The sequence below is a fragment of the Acinonyx jubatus genome, chromosome D1 (assembly GCF_027475565.1).
Source record: "Acinonyx jubatus isolate Ajub_Pintada_27869175 chromosome D1, VMU_Ajub_asm_v1.0, whole genome shotgun sequence".
NCBI lineage: Eukaryota > Metazoa > Chordata > Mammalia > Carnivora > Felidae > Acinonyx > Acinonyx jubatus.
Window position 1 is genome coordinate 29,601,996 of NC_069390.1, and position 13,264 is coordinate 29,615,259.

General features: G+C 36.1%; 1 protein-coding gene across 4 annotated transcripts in view; it reads left to right on the plus strand.

The window, feature by feature from the left end:
• DCDC1 (doublecortin domain containing 1) overlaps positions 1-13,264 on the plus strand; it is a 486,403-nt gene that overhangs the window by 278,505 nt on the left and 194,634 nt on the right. For all 4 annotated transcript variants that reach the window (XM_053203333.1, XM_053203334.1, XM_053203331.1 and 1 more), the window contains one exon: positions 4,220-4,280. In XM_053203333.1, the coding sequence (XP_053059308.1) occupies positions 4,220-4,280 (61 nt within the window). The remainder of the gene's footprint in view (positions 1-4,219; positions 4,281-13,264) is intronic.

Here is a 13,264-nt window from a genome sequence, read left to right on the forward strand (position 1 = left end):
CTGTACTGACAGCTCAGACCTGGAGCCTGCTTCAGATTCTGTGTCTCCCTCTCTCTCTGCCTCTCCCCTGCTTGTGCTCTCTCTTTCTTTCTTAAAAATAAATAAATGTTAAAAAAAATTAAAAAATAAATAAAAAATCTTTTTAGCTGTTGCTTGTTCACCAAGAAGAGGAAATTCTATGGCATTTTCTAATTCAGTCCCATATGAGCATCATTGCATATTGGATCTAAATTTGATTTCTTTACATATAAAATGTCTTGAAAAATGAACAGATGAACTTTTGTTTGTAGGAATTTTATTTTGCATATGTTTATTTATTTTGAGAGAAAGAGAGAGAGAGAGAGAGCTGGGAAGGGGCAGAGAGAAAGGGAGAGAGAAAACTCCAACCAGGCTCCACGCTGTAAGCATAGAGCCTGACGTGGGGCTCGATATCACTAACCATGAGATCATGACCTGAGCCAAAACAAGAGTCAGATGCTTAACTGACTGAGCCACCCAGGTGCCCCTGTAGGAATTTTATTTTTTAAAGAAGTTATTATATATTAGAATGGTATCTTCTCATCCTGCCTGCTATAGACACCACATGAGAGGTTTGTTTTTTATAACTTTGGTAATAAAATTTAAAGGTGACATTTATAGATATATGTAGAAAGAGACTCCTGATAGAAAAACTACTAGTAGGCTCACAAGGCTTACATATGATATAAAACTACATGTTTGCAAAATTTCCTAGGCAATTCTTGAGCAGAATTTGAGCTGTGATAAAATTTGAGAAATGCTAGGAAATTTGTATTTATTTTCTTATCCAAGTTATAGTTTATGTTCTTTGGCTACCCACTGAGAAGATCCCTAAACTGCCATATATTAATTTCAAACCATTTTTCATAATGGCCTTATTATTAATGTTTAGGGTTATGACATTTTAACATTTTATTGATGTATCTATTTATTCAAAGATATCTTTATTCTCCTATCACGACTGTGATCAGCTCTAAGGACACATGTGGTGTCTACCCTCACACTGGTGAACATCTCTCCTGTTGTATTATTATTTGAGAAAAAGATGCTACAAATTTAGAAAATCAAAACTGAAACCTATGTAGTTTATGTTTGTATAAGCGCATTCATCCTCAAGTCAACACTGTAATTCAATTAAAAGACAACATTTTGAATTTACAGCTTTTGACAGTTAGCATCAGCATATTAATTACCAATTTCAGAGTCTTGCACTTTGAAAAATTATCATTTTCCATTTTATTTATCTTGAAGAAATATGCTCACAATAATTTATGCAACAGGAGGAATTGCCTGTAAGCAATAAAGTTGCTCTGAGTTACAGCTATTCTGCGTTAAAATGATCTAAATTTTATCAAAACCCAGCACATTTCCATCAAAGCATTACAGCAGTCACTTATTATTATTATTATTATTATTATTATTATTATTATTATTTTAAAGTTTATTTATTTCGATAGAGAGAGAGCATGAGCACGGGAGGGGCAGAGAGAGTGGGCAAGAGAGAGAATCCCAAGCAAGCCCCAACTAGGGGCTCAAGTTCACTAACTGTGAGATCGTGACCTAAGCAGAAATGAAGAGTTTGTCATTTAACTGACTGAGACACCCAGGAGCCCCACTTATTATTTTTAAAAGGACTGTAGTTGTAAGATCGGGATTGACAGCCTTAAAGACCAGCAATAATGTTGTTTTTATTATTGCTTCTTTTAGTGGTTGAAACATGAGGTTTTTCAGCACCTCAGGAGAATTTGTATAGTATGAAACTATTTAGTGAATACATAATCACAGTTGTGTAAAAAGCTGTGTTCATACCAAAGTTTTTTTTTTTTAAGTTTATTTATTTATTTTTGAAAGAGAGGCAGGGACAGAAAGAGAGGGAGAGAGAGAATTCCAGGCAGGTTCCACACTGTCAGCCCAGAGTCTGACATGGGGCTCAAATTCACAAACCATGAGATCATGACCTGAGCCAAAATTGAGAGTCACATACTTAACTGACGGGGCCACCCAGGCGCCCCTCATATCAAAATGTTTTAAGTCACTAAGATTATGCATCAAATTCTAATTAATGAGCCTAAACTATTTATTCCATTAAAATTTTTTTTTTAATGTTTATTTATTTTTGACAGAGAGAGAGAGAGAGACAGAGTATGAGCAGGGGAGGGTCAGAGAGAGAAGGAAACACAGAATCCGAAGCAGGCTCCAGGCTCTGAGCTGCCAGCACAGAGCCCGACGTGGGGCTCAAACTCACAGACTGCGAGATCATGACCTGAGCCAAAGTCGGACGCTCAATTGACTGAGTCACCCAGGTGCCCCTGTTCCATTTTTAATCTTCAATTAACACAAAGTAATTTGTGTCGTAGTTTTCCAATCTAATTGAGAAGATGTCCAGCTGAAAGTCGCATGCTCTGGGTTCTAGTACCTATTTGATACTACCTAGCTCTGTGATTTTTGATCAGCTCACCTCATGTCTCTGTATCTCACTTTATTCATCACTGTTCCCTTAAAATTCTCAATCTTTGTGTTATTGTCTTGGTTAATGAATATTATTATTATAATCATAAATTTTAGTCAAGGACCCTAAGTCAATATTTTTTTTTTTTTTTAATTTTAGAGAGTGTGAGCAGGGGAGAGAGGAAGAGGGAGAATCTTAAGCAGACTCTGCACTTAGCAGGGAGAGTGATGCAGGGCTTGATCCCACAACCTGGCATCATGACCAGAGTCAAAATCAAGAGTCAGATGCTCAACTGACTGAGCCACCCAGGAGCTCCTCCCCAATTTTTTTTTAAGCTTCTCTTTTCCTTTATCAATTACAAAATAAAAAGATCTCCAGAAAGACTAACACCCCTAATACCTTCCTCATCCCTACCCAAAGCTGAAATTGAGCAGCAATTACATTTGCTGAAAGCCTGAGAATCGATTCTTGGCTTAGGGATCAGTTAGACCTTGAAAGGTGTTTCATAAGATAATTTTACCCAAGTTTTAAAATTCTTCGTATTTTCTCACATTCCTGTTCCTCTCTTCTCCATTCTAATTTCACTTTATTTTAATAGTGTCATGTTCTCTTCTAGTTTACCTAAATTTGACACCTGAGACTTACCTTTGCCTCCTCTTTCTAACCCCAACCCCATTTACTCTATCATCAAATCAGTTCTTCTTTTATAATAAGGATGTTGTCTTTCCTTCCCCCACTGCTCTCAACTCTTCTAGTTCAGTGTTTTTAAAAGTCTGGTCTGTAGACCATACACATCCAAATTCCCTAGAGTTCTTATGATTGGAATCACTTGCAATACCTGTTAATGTAGCTTTTGCGGGGTGGGGGTCCAGACCTTCAGAATCAAAATTAAGGATAGGGGCTTGGAAACCTACATTATTATCAAGTATCTATCTCAAAATGCCCAGGAATTCTTCACATTTTCTAACATAAATTGGATGTGAGCAAAAGATTAATGCATACTGAGCCAGTTTTGGACTGCTGCCTTGGCATGTTCTGCCCAGATCATAAAGCGCCTTGCTTTAGAATACAGCATTACCTGACACCTCTTATTCCTAACCATTGATGTTTCTGTCAAAACTCAGAGGCAGTAGGAAAAGTCTTGTTTAACATCCCATTACACTTAATTTAATTCATTTGTCCTACCTTTGTAAGGTTTCTAAATATTAATGAATACATGATTAGTTAATTTAGGCCCGATTAGCTTCATCACATTTTAGTTTTTCTTTTTTTACTCAGATTTAGTTTAAAAAATATGATATTCCTTAATAAAATTCTCTGGTCATTTCCGAAACAGGTGTCTGATGTTCCTGATTTTCCATGGTATCCTTTTCCTTCCCCTCTTCTTAATCCTTATACTTACTTATACTTACTTTTTTTTTCTGTCTTATAGAGAAAGGATCTCTTTTGGAAACAAATTTCTAGAATATTTTTATTGATTCTATTTATTCTCTAAAACTCTTAATCGCTGTTGCCCTGGGTAATTCACACAGCACTGCCACCACCACCACTCCTTTGGGTACCAAAGAAATTGGCTGTCTTAGGGAAGGAAGTTTTCAGTTGGTGAGGTAGCAGTGATGATAGTAGAATGAATGGGAGAACGGGCAGTCCTCTTCCTGCCTGGATATGGAAAACGATCCTTTCATTTGAAACCTACAGAATGTTTCAGTGTGGAGAAAAGTTGTCAGTGTCTAAATTACATTTTTATTACAGACATAAAGGAGATAATTCTCAGAAGTGGGTGTTTGGAACTGACAGCTGCATTTATTCTAAGGTAAGGACTTTGTAAGTCACAGCTTTTATTCTTAAAATTTTCTGTTCTCAGGTTCTTATAAATGCAGTGCCTATTGTTAAGAGCAAGAAATGCTTTTTATGCACAACGATTTCCCTGTGCCCAGAAGTTTAGAATATAACTAAACTCAATACTTTCCTGTGAGGTTTTGTTTGACTTTAAATTACAAGTTTTCCAAAACCAAAAATAATTCTTTCCAATCCACCACTATGATATCCATTACTATGATACAACCCAGCATTTCAGGGCACCGGTTTTTTTTCTTCCTATTATTTTTAAAACTTTTTTTTAATGTTTATTTTTGAGAGAGAAAGACAGAGAGAGCAGGGCAGGAGCAGAGAGAGAGGGAGACACAGAATTCGAAGCAGGCTCCAGGTTCTGAGCTGCCAGCACAGAGCCCAGTGTGGGGCTCGAACTCACAGACCGCGAGATCATGAGCTGAGCTGAGGTCGGATGCTCAACCGACTGAGCCACCTAGGTGTCCCTCTATTATTTTTAGATTTAGTTTAATTTATTTTTTTATTGAGGTATAATTGACATATAACATTGCATAAGTTTACACATGTTGATTTATTACTTTATATATTGCAAAATGATTTTCATAGCATTTGCTAACATCTCTATTACACCACATAATTATCATGCTTTTTTTGTGGAAATTAACTCTTTTAAAAACTTTCAAGTATGTAATACATTATTGTTGACTATAATCACTACGCTATGCATTAGGTCTCCAGAAATTATTGATTTAATAGTTGCAAATTTGCACTGGTAAATATCATCTCAATTCTCTCTCCCTCTCACCACCATTCCTTTCTCTGCTTCTGAGTTCAGCTTTTTTAGATTCCACGTATAAGTGATATCATGCAGTGTTTGTCTTTGACTAATCTCACTTAGCATAATGGCCTCAAGGTCCATCCATATCAGCAAATGGCAGGATTTCCTTCTCTCTTGCAGCTGATGAATATTCCATTGTATATATCACATCTTTATCCATTCATCAGTTGGCACTTAGGTTGCTTCCATATCTTGGCGATTGTGACTAATGCCGCAGTAGACGTGGGAGTGCAGGTATCTTTTCAATATCCACATCAGTTTTCTTATTAAAGTGAGGAGATTGGCACTTTGGAAAACTGGCAACGGCTACTAAAGTTGAACATGTCTGTACAACCTAGTAATTCCGTACTAGTTTAATGCTAAAGAGAAATAACTACATATCTTAAGGAAAAGATATTTACTAAAATGTTAATAGCAGTGCTAATTGTAGTAGTCTCAGCGTAGAGATTATGGAAATGCTCATTAGCAATTGAATTAGTGGATAAATTGTGATATATATATATATATATATATATATATTCATTCTATGGAATAATATAGAGCAGAGTTGGACAACTTCTGTAAAGGGCCAGATACTAAATATATGGGGCTTTGTGAGCCATATGATCCCTGTTCCAACTTCTCAACCCTGCCTTTGTAGCACGAAAGCAGCCATAGACAAGATGTAAATAAATGGTGTGTTTCTGTTTCAATTAAATTTTATTTACGGAAACAGGTGGTCAGTTAGATTTGGATCATGGGCCTTAGTTTTCTGACTCTGGAGGATAGCAATGCCTATAAACAAACTGTAATTACCCGTAACAACGTATATGAATATCACAAATACAGTGATTTACAAAGAAGACAGATATAAGAGAATGCTCGCTGGGTAATTGCAGTTATTTAAACTTTAATGCCAAGCAAAACAACAAATCTTCAGGTGTGTTGTGATGTTCCCTTTCTTGACCTAGGTAGTAAATTAAACAGGTATTCACAATGTGAAAATGGATTGAATTGTATACTTATGATTTACGTACTCTTCTGTAGGTATATTTACGTAAAAATTCGCTTTAATAAAATGAAGATAGTGGCCTTCAGCTCTCAAGATTTTCTTCCTTGTCTATGATTCCAAGCCTAAATGAAATGTTAATCATCAATATTTAAGGAAGGCAAAAATTAGATTAATCACATGGTATTTGTTAGTGTTTGCCTTAGGATCCCACCATTTTGATTTCAGAAATGCTAAATTACTTAGATGAATGCAACTGGACATACATCGGGTATTAATTTTTTAGGGCTGCTGTAACAAAGTACCATAAACTGGGTGGCTTAAGCAACTGTATTCTCTCCAATTCTTGAGGCTAGAAGTCGGAAATCAAGGTGCCAGCAGCACTGTGCTCCACTTGAATCCCCTTGGGGAGGATTCTTCCTGGCCCCTTCCACTGACTGGCAGTCCTGGACGTTCCTTGACCGTGGTAGCATAACTCCAATCTCTGCCTCCATCTTCACACGGCCATCTCCCTCTGCATCTGAATCTTCACATGCCATTTTCCTCCTTGTGTGTGTCTCTGTCCAAATTTTTCTCTTCTAAGGACACTAGTCATTTTGGCTTAGGGCCCACCCAAAAGCCCTAATATTAATTTGATTGCATCTGCAGAGACCTTATTTCCAAATAAGGTCACATTCACGGTTATCAAGGATTAGGCTTTAGTGTACTTTTGAGGGGACACAATTCAACTTATAACACAGGGCATGTCAGTTATCAATGTATTCCCTCTCTGTTCCATATCGACCATTTATTGCCAGGCACCTGCCTCAGGCAGCTTCACAGTAGAGGACTGCCAGTGGGATACCTTCTTATGAATGGTTTCCTTGAGCATGTTCTTCATGGGTGGCTCTATAGTGGAGTGTCATCAGCTAGGCACCTCCTTGTGGACAGCTTCCCTTGGAGCTCCAAAGGCTGCTGAAATCTGTGGATGAACTTACTCAGGGACTTATTCACCATCTAGTGAGCCATTGTTGTGCTCTTTTCTATGTGGTTTGGATGTCAGCCGTGGCCAGACCTCTTCCTTGGACATTCTATCTCAGGCCTTGCAGTACTGGCTGCTCCCTTTATCTGCTATTCATATATTCTTTAGTGTTCTCTTAAACTCTTATTAGCCAATTTCCTGACTCTCTAATAGCCTGCTACTAATTGTTTATATTAAACTTTTTCCTATTCAAATTACAATGTAGTTTATATCTCCTTATTGGACCCGGACTGGTAAAAATAATAGCTTTATTTCTCTAGTGTTCTAGAATTATGTATTTGAGCCATTATTTCCTGACCCGCAACATTTCAGAAATTTAGGGAGTTTGATACAATTTAAATTTGAAAATTAAGATAATAGCATTTCCTTGAGTAGTTATTTGTTGGCACACTGGTTAAAACTCCAGCCTACTCACTACTCAACCAGGCCTATACACTTTTAGCTCTGTTCCTAAGCAGGGAATTTGACATAGGCATCAACTGTCAAACCATTTTAAAAATAACCTTTGTCTGACTTCATGCAGAGTTTCACCCTAGCTATCCCCTTGTCTTGTTTCTGACTCCACTACATTCCTGAGTCAGAGTGAAGCTGTATGTTAGTGCAGAAGGAGTCACAGGAAGACCAAAACTAATTCATCTTCGTAAAAATAAAAAGTAGAATTTTGAGACTGTACTAAAATATCCCTTTAGCTCTTTGGCCTGTACCCTCACATGAGGACTTTATTCTGAGATATACCTAGACAGAGCTGACTCCTAGTATCCAAGAACATAACTCTATCCTATATAAGTATTGACCTTCCCACCAACAGACACAGAAGAACAGGACCAAGGCTTATGTGTATGTTTTTCTTTTCCCAAATTCAGGTACATAAACATCCAGTTTTACTCTGCTCTCGTTTTTACCTTTCCCTTTCTTATAATTTATAATTTTCTAATTATTCTCAACTGTACATTGGTAGCTAGCAAGTAATTCATGCTTTTGTGTTTCAAACACAATTATTTTTAAGAGGATTTTGATTCTAAAAATTTTAATGTTCCATTCCCAAATACAATTGCTGAATTTTTATTACAATTCACAGAGCAAAACTATTAATGAGGAATTTTATTCTTTTAGAGGCTTAGAAATTTTGATTAGATCTAAATTTAGTCACATCCAAAATTATATCCATCTAGTTAAGGCTAAAATGGAGAATAATTTGATAATTATTTGTGGCTGGATCATAAATGGAGCTCTTTCCATTTATTTAAAAAAGAAGACAGAATTACTTTAGGATATTAATAACTAATTTTGGTTCCACCACTTATTAGATGTGTGGCATTATACAAGTCATTTAGCCTTTTGCAAGCTTCACATTGTCTGTCTGTAAAATGGAGATATTAATGCTAACATTTTGAGTATTTGGCTCAGATTCTGGCCTATCAATAGATTCTGGCATATTGATTCCAGCTAATTGATAATTTGTAACCAGTAATGATAATAATGACCAAATTTAAATATAATATTGTATTTTGTTATATTGTTTTTATTTGGATGAGTTTTGTTCTTCCTTTTTGATTTGTTTTTAAAGTTAACTATTCCTCTATTCATTTGTGAAAAGGTAAAGTTGGATTACTTCCTTTATACAGTCTACCAATTTTAGCTAAATTAAGGATTTAAACTTAAACATGGAACCATAAATATCTAAAAGAAAACCTGGATTAAAGCATCTAACCCAGAATAGTGGCGAGTAGACCTCTCCACAAGCATGCAAACAAAGACAGAATCCATAAAGGAAAAGACTGATGGCTTTGAGTATATAAGAACTGAAAAACTCCTAACCTAAAATGGCATAAAGGAAGAACAAATAGGGAAATATGACAATAGGAAAAAGTTTTGCAATATAAATGTCAGAGATAGGATAGTACCCTTAATATATAATAAGCCTGATAAAACAGTAGAAGAGGATACACACTTCGATAGAAATATAGGTAAAGGACAGGAAAAGGAAATACATGACAAAAGAAAGATTAGAAGAGCCAAACCAAATAAAAAAGTTCAGCCTTGAACTAGAACTTCTAACTAGAAGTTAAAGCAATGTAAAACAATGAGACAGTATTTTCTCCCTATTAAATATTGTTATAGATATTGTTTAGATGTTAAAACTAGGAATATCCAACGTTGATGGAAATGTGAGAAAACAAGTAGGCACATTTCCTTTTTTTTTTTTTTTTTGTATTTATACTTGTTGGAGTTTTTTGGTATTTTGTTTGCATTAGTTATCTATTGCTGTGTGACAAATTACCTTCAAACTTAGTAACTTAAAACAATAAATATTTATTATCTCGGTTTCTGAGGTCCAGGAACTGGGGAGTGGATTAGCTGGATAGTTCTAACCCAAAGTCTTTCATGAAGCTGTGGTCACAGTGTCAACAAGGACTGCAGTTATCTGAGACTTGACTAGGCTGGAAGATCTGCTTTGAAGCATACTTACTCTATAGACAAGAGCCTTCAGTGCCTTGGTATCTGGGCTTCTCCAAAGTGCTGTCCACAACCTCAGCTAGTGATCAAAGAGAGCAAGAGAGAACAGGAGAACAAAATGGAAGCTGCACTGTCTCTCATAACCTAATCTCAGAAGTGATGTAACAACACTTCTGGCACCTTTATGGGGCCACATATACGGATCCTGCTATACAATTTGGAAGGGACCACACAAGGGTATGAACACTAAGAGGCAGGGGACACTGGGTGCTAAGAGACTAGGATATTTCTGAGGGTCAGTTTAGCAATATTTATCAAAATCCATAAAAATAAATACTCCTTTTGACACAGAAATCCCCCTTACAACAACTTACCCCAAGGAATTAATAAAAGTATGTACCACAATATATCTTTAAGGGTATTTATTAGAGCTTTGTATATAATAGTGAAAATTGAAAACAGGTAAAGTAATCAACAGTGAGATTGCATAAATATATTATGGTATGTCTTTATTATGGATACTATATATTGGTATTACAAATAATGTAGAATAATTTAAGATGATAGATAAAAATGCTAATCTTGAGAAAAATCAGATAAGAGAACATTTATTTGTATTGTATTGAAGATTGTGTGCGTATGTAGAAACAAAACTGGAAGTTTATACATAAAACAGGTGGTAGGAGGATGAATAATTATTTTCTTTCAGTTTCTCTATGTTTTCTAAGTTTTCGATAGAAAACATTTGTAGTCAGGAAGCACTTTTTAAAAATATGCCTGATCATGTACTGACCAAGAGGAGATAAGAGTGTCTAGAGTTTAAAACATTTCAGGTGAGATTCTGTAGCCCTGCTTGCTGTATTTTTCATGAGGAGATAAATATTACTATGGAGGCCCAAGTTAGGTCAAATATGTAGACTTTCTAATGTACATAGAATGAACATCTTGGAGTGATGAAGAGGATTCCCCTGCCCTGTTAGGTTAAAAAAAAATCTCACAAGTGGATGGGATCCTTTTTAGCAACCAGAGAGTTGTCATTGTATCCTGAGGGGGATTTTGGTCCATGCGAAATTCTGAGCAGATTTGTACTTGGTTTTCAGTAGGAAACTTCTCTCTCAAGGAAGTAGAACTTACAGTCACAAAGCCGATAAATAGCCCAGCTGGAATTTGAAGCCAGATTAGTACAGTACTGTTAATCAGTATGTACTGGGAGTACTATTTAAAGTTTTTAAAGTGGAAATGATTGATCAAAGGTATGTTACTGAATATGTTATTACTATACAAATTATTGAAATTTATCTTCTGGTGGTAAAAGTGGATTAGAATGATAAGAATGTAATGAAGCCCAAAGGGCCGAAGGACTTGGAGGGTTGACATTAGACATCAATTTGGAGTGATGTGCAGATGCACTAGAAAGGGGAAAATCAAAAGATCAGGCTGTCGACTCCCTAGAAGAGAAGTCCAGATTTTGGAGAAGGGAGTTGTTTATACTGGTGGTCTGAATATTGAACTGGTGGGTGCCTGGTTGGAGATCAAGATAACTTGGTCTTAGAAGTAGAAGAATACTAAAGAACTATAGTATCAAATGTTAGAACAGTCATTACCTGGGGTGGGGATAGTTTAGAATGATTCCAAAGGGAAAATGCCAGAAAAATTTGTAAAACTCTCCAAATGCATGGTAGGAGGATAAATAATAGAACTCGTCTGCGTTACATGGGTATGTCTGCCACCTTTGCTTGACTGTCAACTCCAGGGAGCAAAGAACATGACATTTTTTTTTCTTTTTTTGGTTGGTCTTTGCTTCTGCTATGCCTAGCAGAATATTCAGACACATCATGGCTCTACCTTTTGGGCACTGCCTCATCCATCTCATTTGATATAGGTTGAAATTTCCCATGTTCCAGGTATGCCTTATTCCAATAAGAGGGAAATATACCTTAAAAGTAAACTTAGATGAAATACCTTTACCTCTGTTAGAGGATGCAAGACCTGAAACTACTATCAGAATATAAGGGATTTACAACTGTCAGAATCAGTCTTGTCACTTACATGTGTTTGTTGGCCATTTGCATATCTTCTTTGGAGAATTATCCTCTACTCAGATCGTTTGCTAATATTTTGGTTATTTATCTTTTTTTACTGAGCTGTAAGAGTTCTTTATATATTCAGTGTATACACCCCTTATTGGATATATGATTTGCAAATATTTTCTCCCATGCTGTAGGTTGTCTTTTCATTTTTGATGACATTGTAGCACAAACTGTTAAAATTTGATGTAGTATAATTTATCTATTTTTCTTTTGTCTCTTATAATTTGGTGGAGTCTCTTACATTTTTTAATAGACTTTATTTTTTAGAGCAGCTTTAAGTTCACAGCAAAAATGAATGGAAAGTACAAAGAGTTCTCATATACACCAATTGTCCATACATGTACAACCTCCCCCACTATCAACATCCCCCATAGAGTGGTGATTTATTATAGTTGATGAATCTACATTGACACATTATGACCCAAAATCCATAGTTTACATTAGGGTCCACTCATACTGTTGTATATCCTATGGGTTTGGATAAATGTATAATGACATTCATCTACCATTATAGTATCATGCAGAACTGTTTCACTGCCCTAAAAATTCTCTGTGCTCTGCCCATTCATCCTTCCCTCCCTCCTAACCCCTGGCAAGTGCTGATCTTTTTTCCCACTGTGTCCACAGTTTTGCCTTTTTCAGAATGTCATGTTGTTGGAATCATACAATATGTAGCCTTTTCTGGTTGGCTTCTTTCACTCAGTAATATGCATTTAAGATTCTGGAGCCCCTTACATTTTTAACATGCATATTTACTTATAGATTTTCTGAAAAAAAGCTTAAGGTTGTTCAATATTTCTTTTACCAGAATAATATAAGGACTTTAGTGCCCGTTTATTATCTTCTGAGCATCTCTTCATATTTTTTGTTAGAATTTTAGTTCTACGCTTTAAAAAAGAAGTTTATATCATACTTGAGGCAACATTTCTATGTTTTATGAGCTAGTGAACAAGCTGGATGACACTGAACAAGTTGTTTAACCTCACTGTATCTGTTTCCTCATCTTTAAAATGAGCAAAATAATAGTACCTATTTCAAAGGGCTGTTGAGAGGATTAAAATGTAAATATATTGTCATGTGGAAATTACTTTGATGTAATAGTAGCCTCCAACTATGATCCTAGATAAACTATCATAGATCTCATGGAATAGAAAGGTGTGCAGACCAAATAAAATGCTCAGATCACAGTTTATGAAATCAATTTATTTTTTTAATGCTTATTTATTTTTGAGGGAGAGAACATAAGCAGTGGAGAGGCAGAGAGAGAGGGAGAGAGGATTCCAAACAGGCTCGACACCATCAGCACAGAGCCCAACGTGGGGCTGGAACTCACAAACTGTGAGATCATGAACTGAGCCGAAACCAAGAGTCGGATACTTAGCTGACTGAGTCACCCAGGCACCCCTTTAAATCAATTTAAAATACAAAGCAAAATGTATGGGAAGAGGGTAGGCTAGGTAAACATACTTAAGGTGTAAGTGGGTTGAAGGATCATCATACCTGAATTTCTGCAAAGTCGACATACCTGTCTCTCTATTGCATCACCCTTCTCTGCTGCTGATGTGGTTACAAG